The 16,690-nt window shown below is 35.2% G+C and overlaps 1 protein-coding gene across 1 annotated transcript in view; it reads right to left on the bottom strand.

The window, feature by feature from the left end:
• Nucleotides 1-16,690, bottom strand: part of LOC141557279 (bactericidal permeability-increasing protein-like) — a 40,922-nt gene that overhangs the window by 13,026 nt on the left and 11,206 nt on the right. Inside the window, exons 4-8 of the mRNA XM_074292717.1 lie at nucleotides 16,367-16,522; nucleotides 13,260-13,323; nucleotides 8,513-8,576; nucleotides 5,777-5,868; nucleotides 756-932 (exon numbers count right to left, since the gene is read on the bottom strand). Of these exons, the coding sequence (XP_074148818.1) occupies nucleotides 756-932; nucleotides 5,777-5,868; nucleotides 8,513-8,576; nucleotides 13,260-13,323; nucleotides 16,367-16,522 (553 nt within the window). The remainder of the gene's footprint in view (nucleotides 1-755; nucleotides 933-5,776; nucleotides 5,869-8,512; nucleotides 8,577-13,259; nucleotides 13,324-16,366; nucleotides 16,523-16,690) is intronic.

Below are 16,690 nucleotides of genomic sequence, written 5' to 3'. Positions count from 1 at the left end.
ACACCAAAGCTTTAAATGATAGGACTATGAGCTTGTCTGCCTGCAGATTGCTCATGTTCAAGCCTTCATCACTGTCACTATATTGAGTAACAACACACACCTTTACCTGATTCTGAGCATTTTCACTGGCTATCTCCAATGCCTAAAATTCTCTCCCTTTTCATTTCTTCCTCCTAGCTTCCCTTGGGTTTTTTTTTTTTTTCAAATCTTGGCTAAAATCCCATCTTCTAAGAAAAGCCATTCCTTGATCATCATTAATTCTAGCATCTTCTCCTCTGTTGCTTATTTCCAATTTATCCTTCATATGTCATGCTTTTGTATAGTTATTTGCTAGTTACATTCGTTATTAAGGTCTCAGTTCCTGGAAAACAGGGACTTTTTGCCTTTCTTTGTACCCCCACACATAGAAGGCATTTTATAGAAACCTGATTTGGTTTAACTTGATTGGAGGTAGGGGGGAGGAATCTTGGCTTTACTCATTCTGATCATCTCCTTCCACAAAGAAAAGTTTCAGAGAAACAAGTTTTGGATCTGAATAAGGAAAAACTTCCTAACAATAAGAGCTGTCCAAAAATCAAACAGAAGTAATGACTTCAAGGCTAGAGATTGTCCTTCATTTAAAATGTCAGCAATAATGTCATTTATCAGTAATGTGGAAGGAGGGATTCTTGTTTAGGTAGAGGCTGCACAAAATGACCTATGAGCTTCTGTCTAGTTCAGGGATGCTGTGATTAATTCTACTTGCCCTGCCTTACCTTGGAATTAGTCACATGGAGGGATTTGATTCCAGCATCTTGGTAAACATGTTTGGCTGAGTCAAAGACGGTATGTGAGACCGCAAAAAAGATCATTTGTATTTGGCTGCCATGGAAATTCATAATCTGAGGTTGATAGGGATGTGACTCCTGGTGAATCAAGCTGAAAAAATTGCCCTAGAGTAAAAGCAAAAGAGAATATAATCAAGGACAATGACTTCCCACATAAATAATCACCTCTTGAAAACAATCAATTCTCCCCTCCCACCCAACCCCCAAAAAGAAAATACATATGATTACTAATCATGGTGAAAAAGTGTTCAACCCACTATTAAGTAAAGAGAATTGAAATAACTTTCAATCACTTTCTTACACCAATTAAATTGGCAAAAACAATTAAAAGTAAAGGTGTATAGCAAAAGCTATTTATCTCTGGTAGAAGTGCTAACATGCAAAATCTTTGAAAGCCAGTTTGGTGTTACATAGAAAAATGTAAAAAAATAATCCATTATTTAAACTATGCCCTGTTTGTTTTAAAAGACATCTCTTCAAAATATCATAGCCACATTATATGTAATTTTAAAAAAATAAAAATAAAACTTTTAACAATCTGAATGTCTGACAATGGAAGGTGAAATAAATTGTGACTGATTAATGTAATAGATTACTACAATACCAGGCTAATTGACCCGAGGAGTACAAAGAAATCTAGAAGGACCTCTAGAATCATAGATTTTAAAATTAGGGGAGATTTAGAAGCATTTACGAATTAATGCAAAATTTAAAAAAAAGAAAAAATAGTGGAAATTCTCAAAATGAAATTTAAAATACAAATGTGAAAAAACCTAGATGAGAATCAATAACCAAAGAATCCTTGTGAAGACTTTAATATTGTGATTTTAAAAGGGTTATGATATTAATTTAATTCATTAAATTAATTGAAATAAATTTTTATTTGATTAATTTAATTCAATTAATTTAGTTTGATTAAGAATAATCCTAAAGAAGTTTAGTTATTTGTATTTATATACTTGTTAATTTTACAATACATTTTTACAATTTATTAAAAAATGTAAAGAAAGTAATTAACTACCATGCTAAGAGGTTAGGAGTAAGGAAAATGGCAGAATAGTGCAAACAACCCCAAAACAAAAGAAATGTTTAATTCTCTATTTTTTCTTGGAATTCATTATGGTTTTTTAAAAGACAAAACAAAACATTACAGTTATTCCTTCCATATGGGAAGGGGGAAGGATGTTAGAGGCACAGTGCCCCAGCAATCTAAAAAAATTGAATAAAAAATTTTGGTCCTCCCTTCAAACCAGAGAACTCTGAATTATTATGGAATGAAAACATGTAATATTATACATATACGTTATGAATTTCTGAACATTTTCGGTGTCATCTGCTCGCCTTTGTGTGTCAGCTTTGGCTTCCACAAAACTCCCTCAGATTTCACATTTAATTTTTTTAGACCAACCTGCAAAACCATGTGGGGAATATTGTATGGTGGATAAGATAATTGTAGTTGATTTACAAACTTTATGATCTTGGCTATTCCTCTTTCTGGGCTTCGGTTTCCTCATCTGAAGGGATAGAACTAAGTGATCTCTCCTGGCTCAGACCTTCTCTGATCCAACATTTTTCCTAGGATTCTTCCAGCTCTCACATTTGGTAATACTATGAATCACCAAGTAAGGTGACTTTGATTTCACATATTTTGTTTGGGTGGATACTAAAAGGAATTGTATTTTCTGTAACAGCAACTAGTTTGATGGCAAGGATGCCCAGAATCTGCTGTATAACTTAGGAATACCACAGAAAATACACTTATCTGTACCATAGAAAATTCTCCCAATCCATCTTGAAAAAGGAAGGGAGACAGATTATTTTTACCTTCCAAATACAATTTTTCCTTTGCAACAACAACAACAACAAAATTCAGTTCTGCACATATATATTGTACCTAGGATATACTATAAGATATTTAATATGTATGGGAATGCCTGCCATCTGGGGGGGGTGGAGGGAAGGAGGGGAAAAATTCGGAACAGAAGGGAGTACAAGGGATAATGTTGTTAAAAAAATTATCTATGCATATATACTGTCAAAAAATGTTAAAATTATAAAATTAATAAAAAAAGAAAAGAAAAAAAGAAAAAGGAAGGGAGAGAAAGCCAAAGAAAGTATTAAGCAAATTTGGTCTGTTTCTTCCTAATCTCCAGCAACTAAACATTTTCCATTTCTTTTTTTTCCTATCTCTTCTGAACACCTGAATAATATCTATTTTTCAGAAATGAAAACAAAGGAACAAAACTTTATATTTTTCAAAGATCCTTCTTATCCTGAATTTTGTTTAATCTTTGCAAGAATTGTGACAAGTTTCTTTTGTAGTGTGAAGGAACTGGAAATTGAGTGGATGCCCATCAGTAGGAGAATGACTGAACAAGTTATGGTATATGAATGTTATGGAATATTACTGTTCTATAAGACACAATCAGAAAGATGATTTTAGAGAGGCCTGGAAAGATTTATGTGAACTGATGCTAAGTGAAGTAAGTAGAACCAAAAGAACATTGTGTACATAAAAAACAAGATCATGGGAGGAGCAACTGAAGTCATTCAGGCCAATTCCAATAGATTAGTGATGAAGAGAACCATCTGCATCCAGATAGAGGGCTATGGGGACTGAATGTGGAGTACAATAGTATTTTCCCCTGTTTTATTGCTGTAGTTTTCTTGCTTGTTTTTTATTTCTCATTTGTTTTCCTTTTTGATCTGATTTTTTCTTGTGCAACATGATTAATGTAAAAATATGCTTGGAAGAATTGCATAGTTTAACCTATATTGGATTACTTGCTATCTAGGGAAGAAGAATGAGAGGGGAAAATTTGAAACACAAGGTTTTACAGAGGTGGATGTTGAAAGCTATTTTGTGTATATTTTGAAAATAAAAAGCTATTATTTTAAATTTTTTAAAGATTTCTGGCAAGGAAGCATGGACTTAGGGATGGGCTGAAGCCAATTCTTACCCTTTCCCAAGGGGATGGTTCAATTTTTCAGTGTATACATTTAAACTTCAGAAATCAAAAATTATGAATCAAGAATTAATGTATTGTTTTGTTCATTGTTTAGATGTAAGAAAGCAATGGAGGAAATATTAATAATGCAGATTACCTAAAGATCACTTAAAAGTCTCCCATAAACACATTTTGGGGAAGAACTAGTTGTAAAACATTTACCAGTGCACTCTTCATGAGTTCTTTTTTTTAAAGTTATTGGTTATGGTTATTAATCAAAGTAGAGATTAACATTTGATTTTATATAGCTTGAGCTATATATTATAAACATAATTCTATAAATTTATTGTTCTATATTTTATTATTGTATTGTTATTATGTTAACTTATATAAGTATATAACAAATATATATTTATATAGTTTTGTAACTTGAGAACACAAGGTCTAAAGAGTTGATTTGTCCAAGTTCTTGTCCAAAGTAATAGAACTCATTGATGGCAGTGCTGGAAAAAGTACCCAAGATGTTCCATCCAATAATTATAATTAGAAAAATGTCTGACACATAGTGTTTTAAGGTATGTACACACACACACACACACACACACACACACACACACACACACATACCTTAGAACAAGCCTGTGAGGAAGGTATCTCAGGTACAGAGGGACTCAGAGATATTAAGAAATTTTGTCCCTGCCTGAATAAGTTCCAAGAGGATTGCTTTTTTCACCACACCACATCATCTAGATAAACTCCAGCTCCATTTCATCCAGGAGGATTTGTTAATCCTCTTCCTTTCCTTAAACTGCTTCCCCATATACACCCACCTCCCCTTCCCCACTCTCCACTCCTAGCTACAAGGGCCTATCCCTCTAAAGAAAGTTACCTTCCTGTCTTGAATGTGTATTTATTCATTTTCTCTCCTCCCTTAGAATATACACTCCTGGAAGGCAGGAACAGTTTCTGCTTTTTACTTGTATTTCCAAGACTTATTAATATAGTGCCTACCATCTAGTAGGAGTTTAATCATGTTTATTGAATGATCCAGAGATAAGACCACAGAATTTTGAGTTACAAGGAACTTTTAAGAAACTATCAAGTCTAACTTTCTCATTTTACAAAGGAGGAAGTTGAAGCCCACAGAGATTAAAATCACACAATTAGTGAAAAGTGGAGCTATGATTCAGATCCATGTCCTGTGACTACTGGAAAATTATCTCCTCTTTTTACCACATTGTAAGTTTATTTATAGTAGAAAGTCTTGGATTTTTGAGACAAGTTATAGGTCATTATTCATATTACAGAAGGACTTAACCACACGCTTCATTTAAAAAGGAAAAAAAAATCCTCCATATAGTTGCTGTTAAATTTTGTCCATAGACAATTTACTACTTGACCTGGAGGAAATGGAAGGGTTTAAGTGAAAATTCAAATTCGTGTATTAGGGTCCAGTGCTTTTGAAGACCAATCAGAAATGGAGTTTAAATTCCAGAAATTATATTTTGAGGGTAGCTCCATTCTCTGGTCAGACATTTTTATGTTCTAAATAGAAATTGAGGTATTTTAGAGATTATGACTTTTTAAGGTCATCCAAAAGAAATTCCAGCTCTTGCACCTCTCATTTTTATTTCCTTTTTTTTTTTTTTTTTTTGCAACAGACTTCCCTGATCACTTGTGTCAGTGGAAAAGTGTCTCTTTGGTGGTTTATAGGGGAAGATCCAAAAGTACTCTAGCAACATAGACTGAGATTTAAATCCCCAGAAAATATTTGGGGTTCTGTTCATTAGTGGATGAGACCCAAGTAAAGGTGCAGTGGACTGTTCCAGATCTATAGAGTCCATGAATCTGAATCCGAAATTACCTAGTAAAAATCTGTTTCTGAAACAAGGGAATTTCAACTTTGAGAAGAAGGAGTAGCCAGTTTGAGGTCCTCAGATCCTCACTAACTCCCTGGAGTCTGTTGAGCAGGAAACCCTTCCTGCTCTTACTGTCACTCACCTTCAGAGGAATCTCCAGGTTATGATTTGAAATTTGTGGAGGCTTCATTGGAGAATAATCGATTCCAGCTATTTCATCCACTTGTACTATCACTATGAGAAAGGAGGTAGGGAGGAGGGAAATCACACATTTACATAATAACATCTTACCATTAAAAAGCAGCAGCCTTAAAATGCACCTGATAAAATGAGTAATGCCAAAGTTAATACTCCCATTTCCACAATGGAACCTGAGGCCTTTGGGAAAGATTTATTGGGACCATGAAATGATAGAATCTCCTCTGAGGAAGGATCTCAGAGATGATGATTATTAGATGAAGCTAAGAGATGCCCCAGATCACTTGTCCATCATAATACAGAGAATAAATGGCAATGCACTAAACCTCAATCTTCATTCCGAGATTTGAAGTCCTGGATTTGAAGTCCATTACACCAAGGTCAAATTGGAAAGTTACAGACTCTAAACTCCATGAGAGGAGGGTCAAGAACTGATTTCATCTTTGTATTCTTTAATATTCAGCTCAAGCCACCTTCCTGTCATGTTTTTTTCTGATTCCTCCACTCCCATCCCAGTGCTACTGTCATCTTTTCTAAGCTTGCCTTCTAGCTATCCAAATTTACCTTGCATGTTCTCATTTTTAATTGTTATCTCCCCTATTAGAAAGTAAGCATCATGAGGTCAAGAACTAGCCTTCTTTCTTTGTATCCCCAAAGTTTAGCACAGTGCCTGACATACAGTAAAAGCTCAGCAATGCTAGTTAATGGGCTGATTGTATCCCTAGTGCCTAATAAACATTTGTTGAACTGAATAGAATATAATGAGAAATTTGTCATGGCCTAGTTATAGGCCTAGTTATATAGTTGATGTGGTTCAGAGAGCATGCTGTCTGCTTTGCCATGCAATACTAAGACCCAAAGTAGAAGTGGTATCAAACTTAATCAAGAAAGGACAACTTTTCTTTCTTTCTTTCTTTCTTTCTTTTTTTCTTTCTTTCTTTCTTTTTTCTTTCTTTCTTTCTTTCTTTCTTCCTTCCTTCCTTCCTTCCTTCCTTCCTTCCTTCCTTCCTTCCTTCCTTCCTTCCCTTCTTTCTTTCTTTCTTTCTTTCTTTCTTTCTTTCTTTTCTTTCTTTCTTTCTTTTTTCTTCTTTCTTTCTTTCTTTCTTTTCTTTCTTTCTTTTTCTTTCTTTCTTTCTCTTCTTTCTTTTTTCTTTCTTCTTTCTTCCTTCTTCTTCCTTACTTTCTTTCTTCTTCTTCTTTCCTTCTTCTTCCTTTCTCTTCCTTCCTTCTTCTCTTCTTTCTTTTTCTTTCTTTCTTTTTCTTTCTTCTTTCTTTCTTTCTTTCTTTCTTCTTTCTTTCTTTCTTTCTTTCTTTCTTTCTTTCTTTCTTTCTTTCTTTCTTTCTTTCTTTCTTTCTTTCTTTCTTTCTTTCTTTCTTTCTTTCTTTCTTTCTTTCTTTCTTTCTTTCTTTCTTGCCATACAATAGTTTTATTGGAAATTCACTTTCTTAGTGTCAGAACATAATGATACTTTGTTAGGTTACTCCAACCAACTTAAGTTTGCATTGATGAATTAGAAAGGACATTTTTCATTGAATCAGGTGTTTAAAAGTAACTGAAGAATACATCTACAAAATGCTTTACAAAATGAAGTACAAGACATATGAAACCTACTTTGATTTATCTTTAAAGAGAAAGTTTTTGTTTTTCTTTTTTTAAAAAACCTAAAATCCCACTTTTTACAGGAAATCCTTCCTAACTTCTAGTTTTTAAGGATTTCCTATTTAACCTTAATTTGTACATATGTTTTTTGCTTATTGTCTTTCACATTATATTGTAATCTCCTTAAGGACAGGGACTGTCTTTAGCCTCCTTTTGAATTCCCAGTGCTTAGTTCAATGCCTTAGAACATAGCAAATATTTAATAAATGTTTAGTGACTAATTGATTTAGAATAAGAAAGTGGCTTTAATTTTTAGTAAACTTCTCTTTGAAGAAGAATTAATATTTGTCTTCAGAAGAGAATGATGCATTCAAAGTCAGAGAACCTGGGCTCGAATTCTACCTTTGCTCTTATATATTGAACAAGCCATGCAAACTTTCTGGATCAGTGTTCTTCACCCAGAAAATAAGGGGCAGCCAATGTAGCCCCTTCAACTCAGACCTAAGATTCTTTAATCTCCCTCACTGATCCTACTCCTGCTATTTGGGGCCAGATGCCAGTAATTCTACACAATTGCATAATCAAATATTTGAAGAATATTTCAAATACTTGACGTAAATGAGAGAATTCTGGAATCAGAGAACAAAATGTTTATCATCAACATCAACATGAACAACATCATCAACTCAACAATGGCTGATTGTCATATTGTACTGTAAGGTTACCAAAGAACTTTACAAATATTATTTCTCAACAATCTTCTAAGATGAGAACTTTTGGTATTATTATTCCCATTTTATAATGAGATAATTGAGGTTAAGTGATATGGCCAGGGACACAAAATTAAGTGCCTTCCATAGGTTCAGGGACTTTCTTTGCTATATTTTGGATATATATTAGATATATAAATATCCAATTTATTCTTCATTACTTACCAGGTAAAAACTATATTCCAGCTCTGCTTCAAAATTGGCTGTTGCAGAACTACTGGGAGAATGAACAGGATACATCATCACCCTCCCACCTTCCCACCCTCTTGATTTTTGGTTTTTGGGGTACCATGATGAAACTACTGCATACCTGGCATGGTCTGGAGGTAGGGTTCCATGTAAGAGGTTGTAGCATTGCATATCACTCTACAGATCTGAGGAAAGTCCAAAAACATAGATGTTTAGCATACTTCTTTCCTTCAGTTGGTCATCTACAGGGTCTGGCTCCTTACCCTTCTAACATCCTAGGAGGCAGCTATGACTTGGTGGAACAAGCATAAATTTGGAGTCAGAAGACATGCATTTAAGTACCAGGTCAGCCACCTACCTATGGAATTGTGGGAAATTCTCTTTATTTCCCTGAGCCTCTATTTCTTCATCTCTAAAATGAATTGTCCTAGATACCTGCAAGTTCCCCTCCAAAACCAATAACTATAAGTCTATGGCAGTGGCAAGCACTTACATTCCCAGAGATAGAAAAAGTAATTATTATCAAGGACCTCCAATTCTTGACTTTCCCATCAGAAAAATGAAGATTGAATCTAGTGTCTTCTAATTTATATCCACTCCTGTTCTAACATATAATCCCTTTTTCACCAGAGTTTCAAATAGGATAAAGAGTCAAAAAGGGCGTTTGACCTAAATTGGAGAGTTATTGTTCTCCATTCCTATTACTATTAGACAATCATAGAATCTCACTATTCAAAAGGCACTTAAAACTACCTGTTCCTGAAAAGTAATCCCCTTGCAACATTCCTCACAAATAGTCATCCAAGTTTTTGCTCAAAGGTCTCCAACAATGGGAAACCAACTTTCTCCTCTGAAAACATATCCCAGTTGGGACAAAGATAATTGGGGAAAATTTTCCTAATATTGGAATAAAAAAGTCTGCTCATCTTCATCTTCTATTCATTTTTCCTGGTTCTGCCCTTTATAGCAAGCAGAACTAATCTATTATCTCTTCTACTTTACTGTCCTGCAGATACTTGAAGATCCCCTCTGCTTCACTCCCTACTGTATCCAGTCTTCTAGGGCTGTACTGGAACTAGTTCAAATCACCTTTGAAAAGACTGTTAAGTGTTCAACAATATGGATCAAAGCATAGTATTTCCAGCTTTGTTTGCTTGTTTGTTTGTTTCTCATGGGGTTGGGTTTTTTTTGCTGTTGTTGTTTTGTTTTTTGGTTTTTTTTTTTTTTTTTTTGCTTTTTTGGTCTGATTTTTCTTGCACAACATGACAAATAGAGAAATACGTTTAAAAGAACTGAACATATTTAACCTGTATCAGTTTGCTTGCTACCTTGGAGAAGGGGAAAGTAAGGAAGTGAGGAAGAAAATTTTGGAGTACAATGTCTTACAAAAATGAATGTTGATGACAATCTTCACATGTATTTGAAAAAACGTACATTGGAATTTTTTAACTATTCAGCAAACTAGTCATAAAACAGGGCTTTAGTTATTGTTTTAATGATTGTCTAGACTTAAAAAGTGATGGAGAATGTGTTAAGAATTCAAATTAAACTTAAAAGTATATCCATGAATATTATTGTTCTGTAAGAAATGACCAGCAGGATGATTTCAGAAAGGCCTGGAGAGACTTGCATGAACTGATGCTGAGTGAAATGAGCAGAACCAGGAGATCACTATACACTTCAACAACAATACTGTATGAGGATGTATTCTCATGGACATGGCCATCTTCAATAATGAGATGAACCAAATCAGTTCCAATAGAGCAGTAATGAACTGAACCAGCGAAAGAACTCTGGGAGATGACTATTAACTACTATATGGAATTCCCAATCCCTCTATTTTTGTCCGCCTGCATTTTGTATTTCCTTCACAGGCCAATTGTACACTGTTTCTTTTTGTACAGCAAAATAACTGTTCGGACATGTATACATATATTGTATTTAATTTATACTTTAACATATTTAACATGTATTGGTCAACCTGCCATCTGGGGAAAGGAGTAGGGGGAAGGAGGGGAAAAGTTGGAACAAAAAGTTTTGCAATTGTCAATGCTGAAAAATTGCCCATGCAATTACTATTAAACTTAAAAGTATATCCATGTGTGTATAAAATATATATGTATATGTATATATAATTTAAGTGTATATATACACACTTTTAACTATGTATATATGCTTAACATATACTTAATACATAGATATACTTAATATATATGTAGTAATATATATGTAGACATATACTCACACATTTCCCTACAGGGAGCCAGTTGTTAAATATTTACCAGCATACTTCTGCTCACCATACCTTTTAGTATCTAATCTATACAACATCATTCTCTACTAACTGACCTTTGTAGGACAAAGATTCAAATGATCTCCCTGCCCTGGCTGCTCTCCTCTGAATAAACATAAAATCATCGAATTTAAACAGATGTCACACAGTGCAACTTTCCCATTTTACAGATTGGAGAAACCAAGACAGAGAAGTTGGGTGATATGCTGAAGGTCACACAGCTTATAAGGGTCAGAGGTCTTCTGTCTCTAAATCCAGAGCTCTTTCCACGTGACCACTCAGTTTACCAATATCTTATAAAAGTAGGGATGCCCAAAGCTGGACTTAATAACCTAGATATAGGGAAGAAAAGCCATCACTTTGTTTCTCTGCACTAATCTGCTTTCTGGAAATAAAAAATCCTGTAGCTGACCAAGTGAACCTCAGTAGTGGCACAGAAAGGCTTGACCAACCCCTGGTCTATGGATTTCCTTAGTCCCCTGCCTTCAACATTAATGACTACAAAATACCACTAAGTGGCGCTAAAACACAAGCATTCTGGATTTAAAACTGTTCTTTGTCTAGGATTTTTTTTTTTATTTTTTTTTTTGGTTCGTTTTTTGGGTTTTGGTTTTTGTGTTTTTTTAGGATTCCCCCCCACCACTAGGAATAACTTACTTATAACTATGTCACTCCTTGGCTATCAGGCGTGGGGACCGCCTAACCCTTGCCTTCTATCACAGATCCTTTGTCTTTTCACTCATTCCTTTATCCCACAATCCTTGAAAGAACATCATATCCAGATATCTGGTCTAGATGTTATAGATCCATAACTCCCAATAACTCCCTCTCCAGACTTCAGTTCCCTCCTTTTAAAATAAGATGAATCCTCTACCTAGAAGGGACCTCAGAGGTTGTTCAGTCCAATGAACTTCGTTTTTGAGGATGGGAAACAGACTCCCAGGAAAGTTAGGTCACAGAACTAGTAAGCTACAGAACCAGAACTAGACCCCCTGACTCCAAGTCCAGTGCGCTTTCCATTGTACTTGCTGGATTCGATGGCCTCCCAAGGATCCTCTAGCTCTGCCAATATATCTTCCAGTTTTTAGAGATATATAGCTGCTCTGTAATCTATATTTTAACGTTTCTCTCAACAGCATTCTATGTTCTAAAATCCCTTCCTAGCTTGTCCTTCCATGATTTTAATTATATACAAGTTACAGTCCCACAGAGGAACTAAAATATATTTGGAGAGACAAGGCTTATGTGAAACAAGCAGAAACAACTTAGAAAGCAAAAAAAAAATTAGAAATCCCTGACAATCTAGGAGAAAATATTATGTCTCTTCAGGGCTGAGACTATTAAGAGTCAAGGATCATGTGATGGAGAAAGCCATCTGCATCCAGAGAGGGGATTGTGGGGACTGAGTGTGGATCACAACATAGCATTCTCACTCTTTTTGTTATTGTTTGCTTGCCTTTTGTTTTCTTTTTCATTTTTTTCCTTTTTGATCTGATTTTTCTTGTGCAGCATAATCAATGTGGAAATATGTACAGAAGAACTGCACATGTTAACATATATTGGAGTACTTACTGTATGGGGAGGGAGTGGGAGAAGAGAGGGAGAAAAATTTGGAACACAAAGTTTTGAAAGGGTGAATGTTGAATGTTTTCAACTATCTTTACATGTATTTTGAAAATAAAAAGCTATTATTAAAAAAAAAGAGTCAAGGATCATTCCTTCAAAGATGGGGTTGATCCAGAAAGGATCTTGGATGTGAACCTTGTCCTTGATCTTAAAGTGACTGGCATAAATTAATAGAAAGGAATCCATTAAGTCATGGATGGGAGAACTTTAGAGCTTAGAAAGGATCCTCGGGATGATCTGATCCCATCTTTTATTTATCAAAGAGGATCAATGAATAATGTAGTGTTATCATAAACAATTACAAATATCAAATGTCAAAACACAAAGGGACCTTGGAGACCCTAGGAATCTCATTTTATAGATAGAGACTTTATTGTATCTTGCCACTGCACCTAGAGGATTCTGGAGGACAAAGTGAAGCTGGTAGCTTTGCCCAGTCTTCTTTCACTTACATCCAACTCACTTGCATATCATGGCATCATCTCCCTGATGTCATGGTCTTCTTTGAAAATGGAGGACAAACAATAGCCTCTGTAAATAGAGTTACCCCACTGGGGACACAATTGGAGCTGCTCAGTTGGATAACAGAGCTCTTTCTATCTCTGTCTCTATCCCCTCTTCTCTATGTCTCTGTCTCTGCCTCTCTGCCAAACCCTCTGGTTTTTCCTCACTTAAGTGAAAGCAAACTGCTGTGGTGGAATATGTTACCCACTCATCCAGAAGGTCTGCCTGGTCAATTTTGACATAAACCATAGTCTGTTAACTTTTGTGATGTGGGCCCTTTTGAGACCTCCAGGCTCTGAAACCCTCTGGAAACAAAGTCAATAGAGAATGGTAGGGAAAGGGAAGGACCAGTTGGGCGTGAAAACTAAAGGAAGGCTATAGCCCTTTATTTATTTTATATATAGAAAAGGATTCAAGATATAGAGAAGATCTCCTAAGGCCATACCTTTTCGTTGATGTCATTTTGTAATACTGCCTGGAAATTTTGCTTATATAGATCTCTCAGCAAACTAGGAGAAAGAATAGAATCTCAAAGTTAGATGGGTCCTTGAAAGGTATTTTGTTTCATCTCTCCTTAAGTAGAAATCTACCCTATAGTATCTTGGACAAGTGGCCATTCAGCCTTCATCTAATGCTCTTTAGAGGAAGTATGGTCTAATAAAGAAAGTGCTAGAATTTCTCTGAGGTCCTCATATCTAATAGCTATGTGTTTTAGTTTGGTTATTTTCTCACATCTGACCCTTTGTGACTCCATTTAGGGTTTTCTTGGTAAAGATGCTAGAGTAGTTTTCCATTTTATCCTCCTCATTTTACAGATGAGAAAACTGAGGCAAATAGGGTTAAGTGACTTGCCTAGGGTCACCCAACTAGTAAGTAAGTAAGAATTAAATTCAGGAAAAGGAGTCTTCTGACTCCAGGCTTAGACTTACCAGCAGTCCTGCACTATCTAGTTGCCCAACTAGCTATGTCATCTGGAACAAATTACTTAACCTTCTGACTCTGTTTCCTTCTGCATTCTCTGCAGAATGGGGATAATTAGGCCTGCAATATTTACTCTATGACATTAGGAATGTTAAGAAACTCAAAAGAAGCAGTATTCTTAAAATGTTTGAGAGAACACATTTTAGTTTGAACCAGACTAATGTCCACTATAGAAATATGCACAATTTGTTCAATCTGTGGTTTAGTCTACCAATAAATAAATGTTTATCAAGAATAGTATATGCTGCTATTCTCCTCTTGTCCTAACTTTTCTGAAGGGCCTCTTTTCCCTCCTAGCCATCCCTCAATTCTTACCCTTCTCTTCCTTTTTTTCTTCTCTTCTTCCTCCTCCTCCCTTTCTCCCCTTTTTCTTCTTCCTCTTCCAATTTCTCTTCCTTTGTAATAACTGACATTTATATATATATATATATATGTTGTCTCCTCATTCAAGAATGATACATTAGGAAATTTGTTGTTGTTCAGTCACTTCTCAGTCATGTCCAACTCTCTATGATCTTACTTGAAGTTTTCTTAAGAAAAACATGGGAGTGATTTGACATTTCCTTCTTTGGCTCATTTTATAGATGAATAAAGATGAGGCAAACAGTAACTCCTGCAAAGTTACACAGTTATTAAATGTCTGTGGCCAGATTTGAATTCAGGAAAATGAGTTTTCCAAATGCCAGGCATGATATTATCCACTTTGCCACCTAACTACTCCATATTAGGAAATAGACATATAAAACAAAGTTCCTTGGGTTCGCAATCCTAATTCATACAGGAAGAGATAAATATTAATCCAAACAATCTAGAGAAGGTGCTTATATTTGTGATAGATTGTAAGTGCTGGAGAAATGTAGAGTACCACAAGCCATTTGGAATAACGAAGAAAATTGTTCTTATTGCATGCAGAAGATGTTAAATGGAATCTATGGAAGATAACTATTTGGACTGCAGTAGTGGCTAAATTACAATAGAACCAGAACCCTGTAGACAGCATATTGACTTTATAAAACCACAAGTTAACATTAGCTGCAATTACATTTTAATTGCTCTAGGGCATATTGGAGAGTTTTGCTGAGTACTTGCTGCCTTTTTATCTCAAGTCTAGAACCTCTTGGTCCTTAGCTTCTTCTGGCTTATAAAGGATTATAAAATACAAAAAGCTTATAAAGCATTTAGAGGTCTCTAACTTTAGATATGAGGAGATGAGGGCCCACAAAGATCCATGGGATCATAGCATCATAATCTAGGAATAGAAGAGACCTTGGAGACCATCTAGTCCAAATTCTACTCTCCCACTTCACAGATGAAGAAAATGAGACTTAGAGGTAATGTGATTTGCTCAGGGTCACACAAATAGTAACTATAAGATATGGAATTTGAACGAAGGTAGGGCAAGTTTCTTACCCTTAGTCATAGGGAGTGCATAGATTGATATTCAGCAGATCTCTGAATTTGGATGGGAAAATGTTTTGATAGCTAAATTTCAATATAATTGGTTTCCTTCCTTTGCAAACCTCTGTATTTAATTTTAAACATTTAAAAAAAATTCTGAAAAGATGTTCATAGGCTTTACCAGACTTTCAATGGAGTGTATGATACATAAAAAGGTTAAAAAATTTTGGTCTAAGGGCAGCTAGATGGCACAGTGAATAGAGCACCAGCCCTCAGGTCAGGAAGACCTGAGTTCAAATTTGATCTCAAGCACTTAACAATACTTCCTAACTGTGAGACCCTGGGCAAGTCACAACCCCAATTGGCTCAGCAATTTTAAAAAATTCTTGGTGTAAAATATAAGGGAAAGATAATACATGAAGACAGATCAATATAATATACATAGTACATGTATATGTAACATGATTAATTCATCAGAGTCCAAATGATGTGTTACACAAGGTCTGAAAGGGAAAGTAATTGACTGAGGAATAGAAAGAGAGGCTTGTGTAAAGGAAGGCCCCATGAAAGAGGTGGAATGTCAATTGTACTTGAATAGGCAGGAGTCAGAGGGTATTCAAGGTCTTCCTCCTCTCTCAAATGAGAAAAAGACATAGAGGCTTGAGAGAGTAATAGATTTTTGGACAGTTTGGACAGTTTGAGAGTAAACTTTTTTGAGTTAGTTTGCAAAGCCTATGGGATGGGATAAAGTGTAATGATATGAAATAAATCTATAAAGATGGGGGATGGTGCCAGATTTTTGGAGGCCTTTTAACATTAGACAAAGGGGCTTGAAGACAATAGAAATCCACTGAAGATTTCTTAGCAGAAGGGCTATGTGACTAGAAGAAAGATTAATCTGGCAGCAGTATAAAGAATGAATTCAAGGGAAAGAGACTGAAAACAGAAAGATTTGTTGAGAAGAAATTACAACAATCAAATAAGGATTTTAAATGAGGATGGTGGCTATGGAAAAAGAGGAAAGGTGTATATAATTAACATCATAGATAAGTAAAGAATATAAGAGGAAAGGGAATAGCAGAATCAAAGACAATTTCAAAGTTATAAATATAGGAGACAGGGTCCTAGGAAAATGTTCATAAGAATGAGCCAAAAAGAAGCATATAAACTTACCTTTGGTCGGTTGAGCTGAATATATTAACATAGTTAATGTGGATGTTGCAACTGGATACAGAAATAGTAATATGGCCTTTATCGTTCTTTCCCAGATAAAAGGTGACGGAGATGGAGACACCATCCAGCCTCAGGTCAAAAGGAATATGTTCTTTACTGATGAAAAAAAGTATCCTGAGTTAATAATACCATCAGACTTTCTCTTTCCCAAATTTCATGTGTGTCATTGGTTAAGGTTCATGGGTTGATACATTTAAAACAAGAAGGGATCATAGAGGTCTTTTAGTTCACCCATTCATTTTTTTTTTTAGGAAACTAAAACCT

The sequence above is a fragment of the Sminthopsis crassicaudata genome, chromosome 2 (genome assembly GCF_048593235.1).
Source record: "Sminthopsis crassicaudata isolate SCR6 chromosome 2, ASM4859323v1, whole genome shotgun sequence".
NCBI classification, from domain to species: domain Eukaryota; kingdom Metazoa; phylum Chordata; class Mammalia; order Dasyuromorphia; family Dasyuridae; genus Sminthopsis; species Sminthopsis crassicaudata.
Note: the sequence above shows the minus strand (reverse complement) of the source record. Positions and strands in the feature narration are given on the sequence as shown.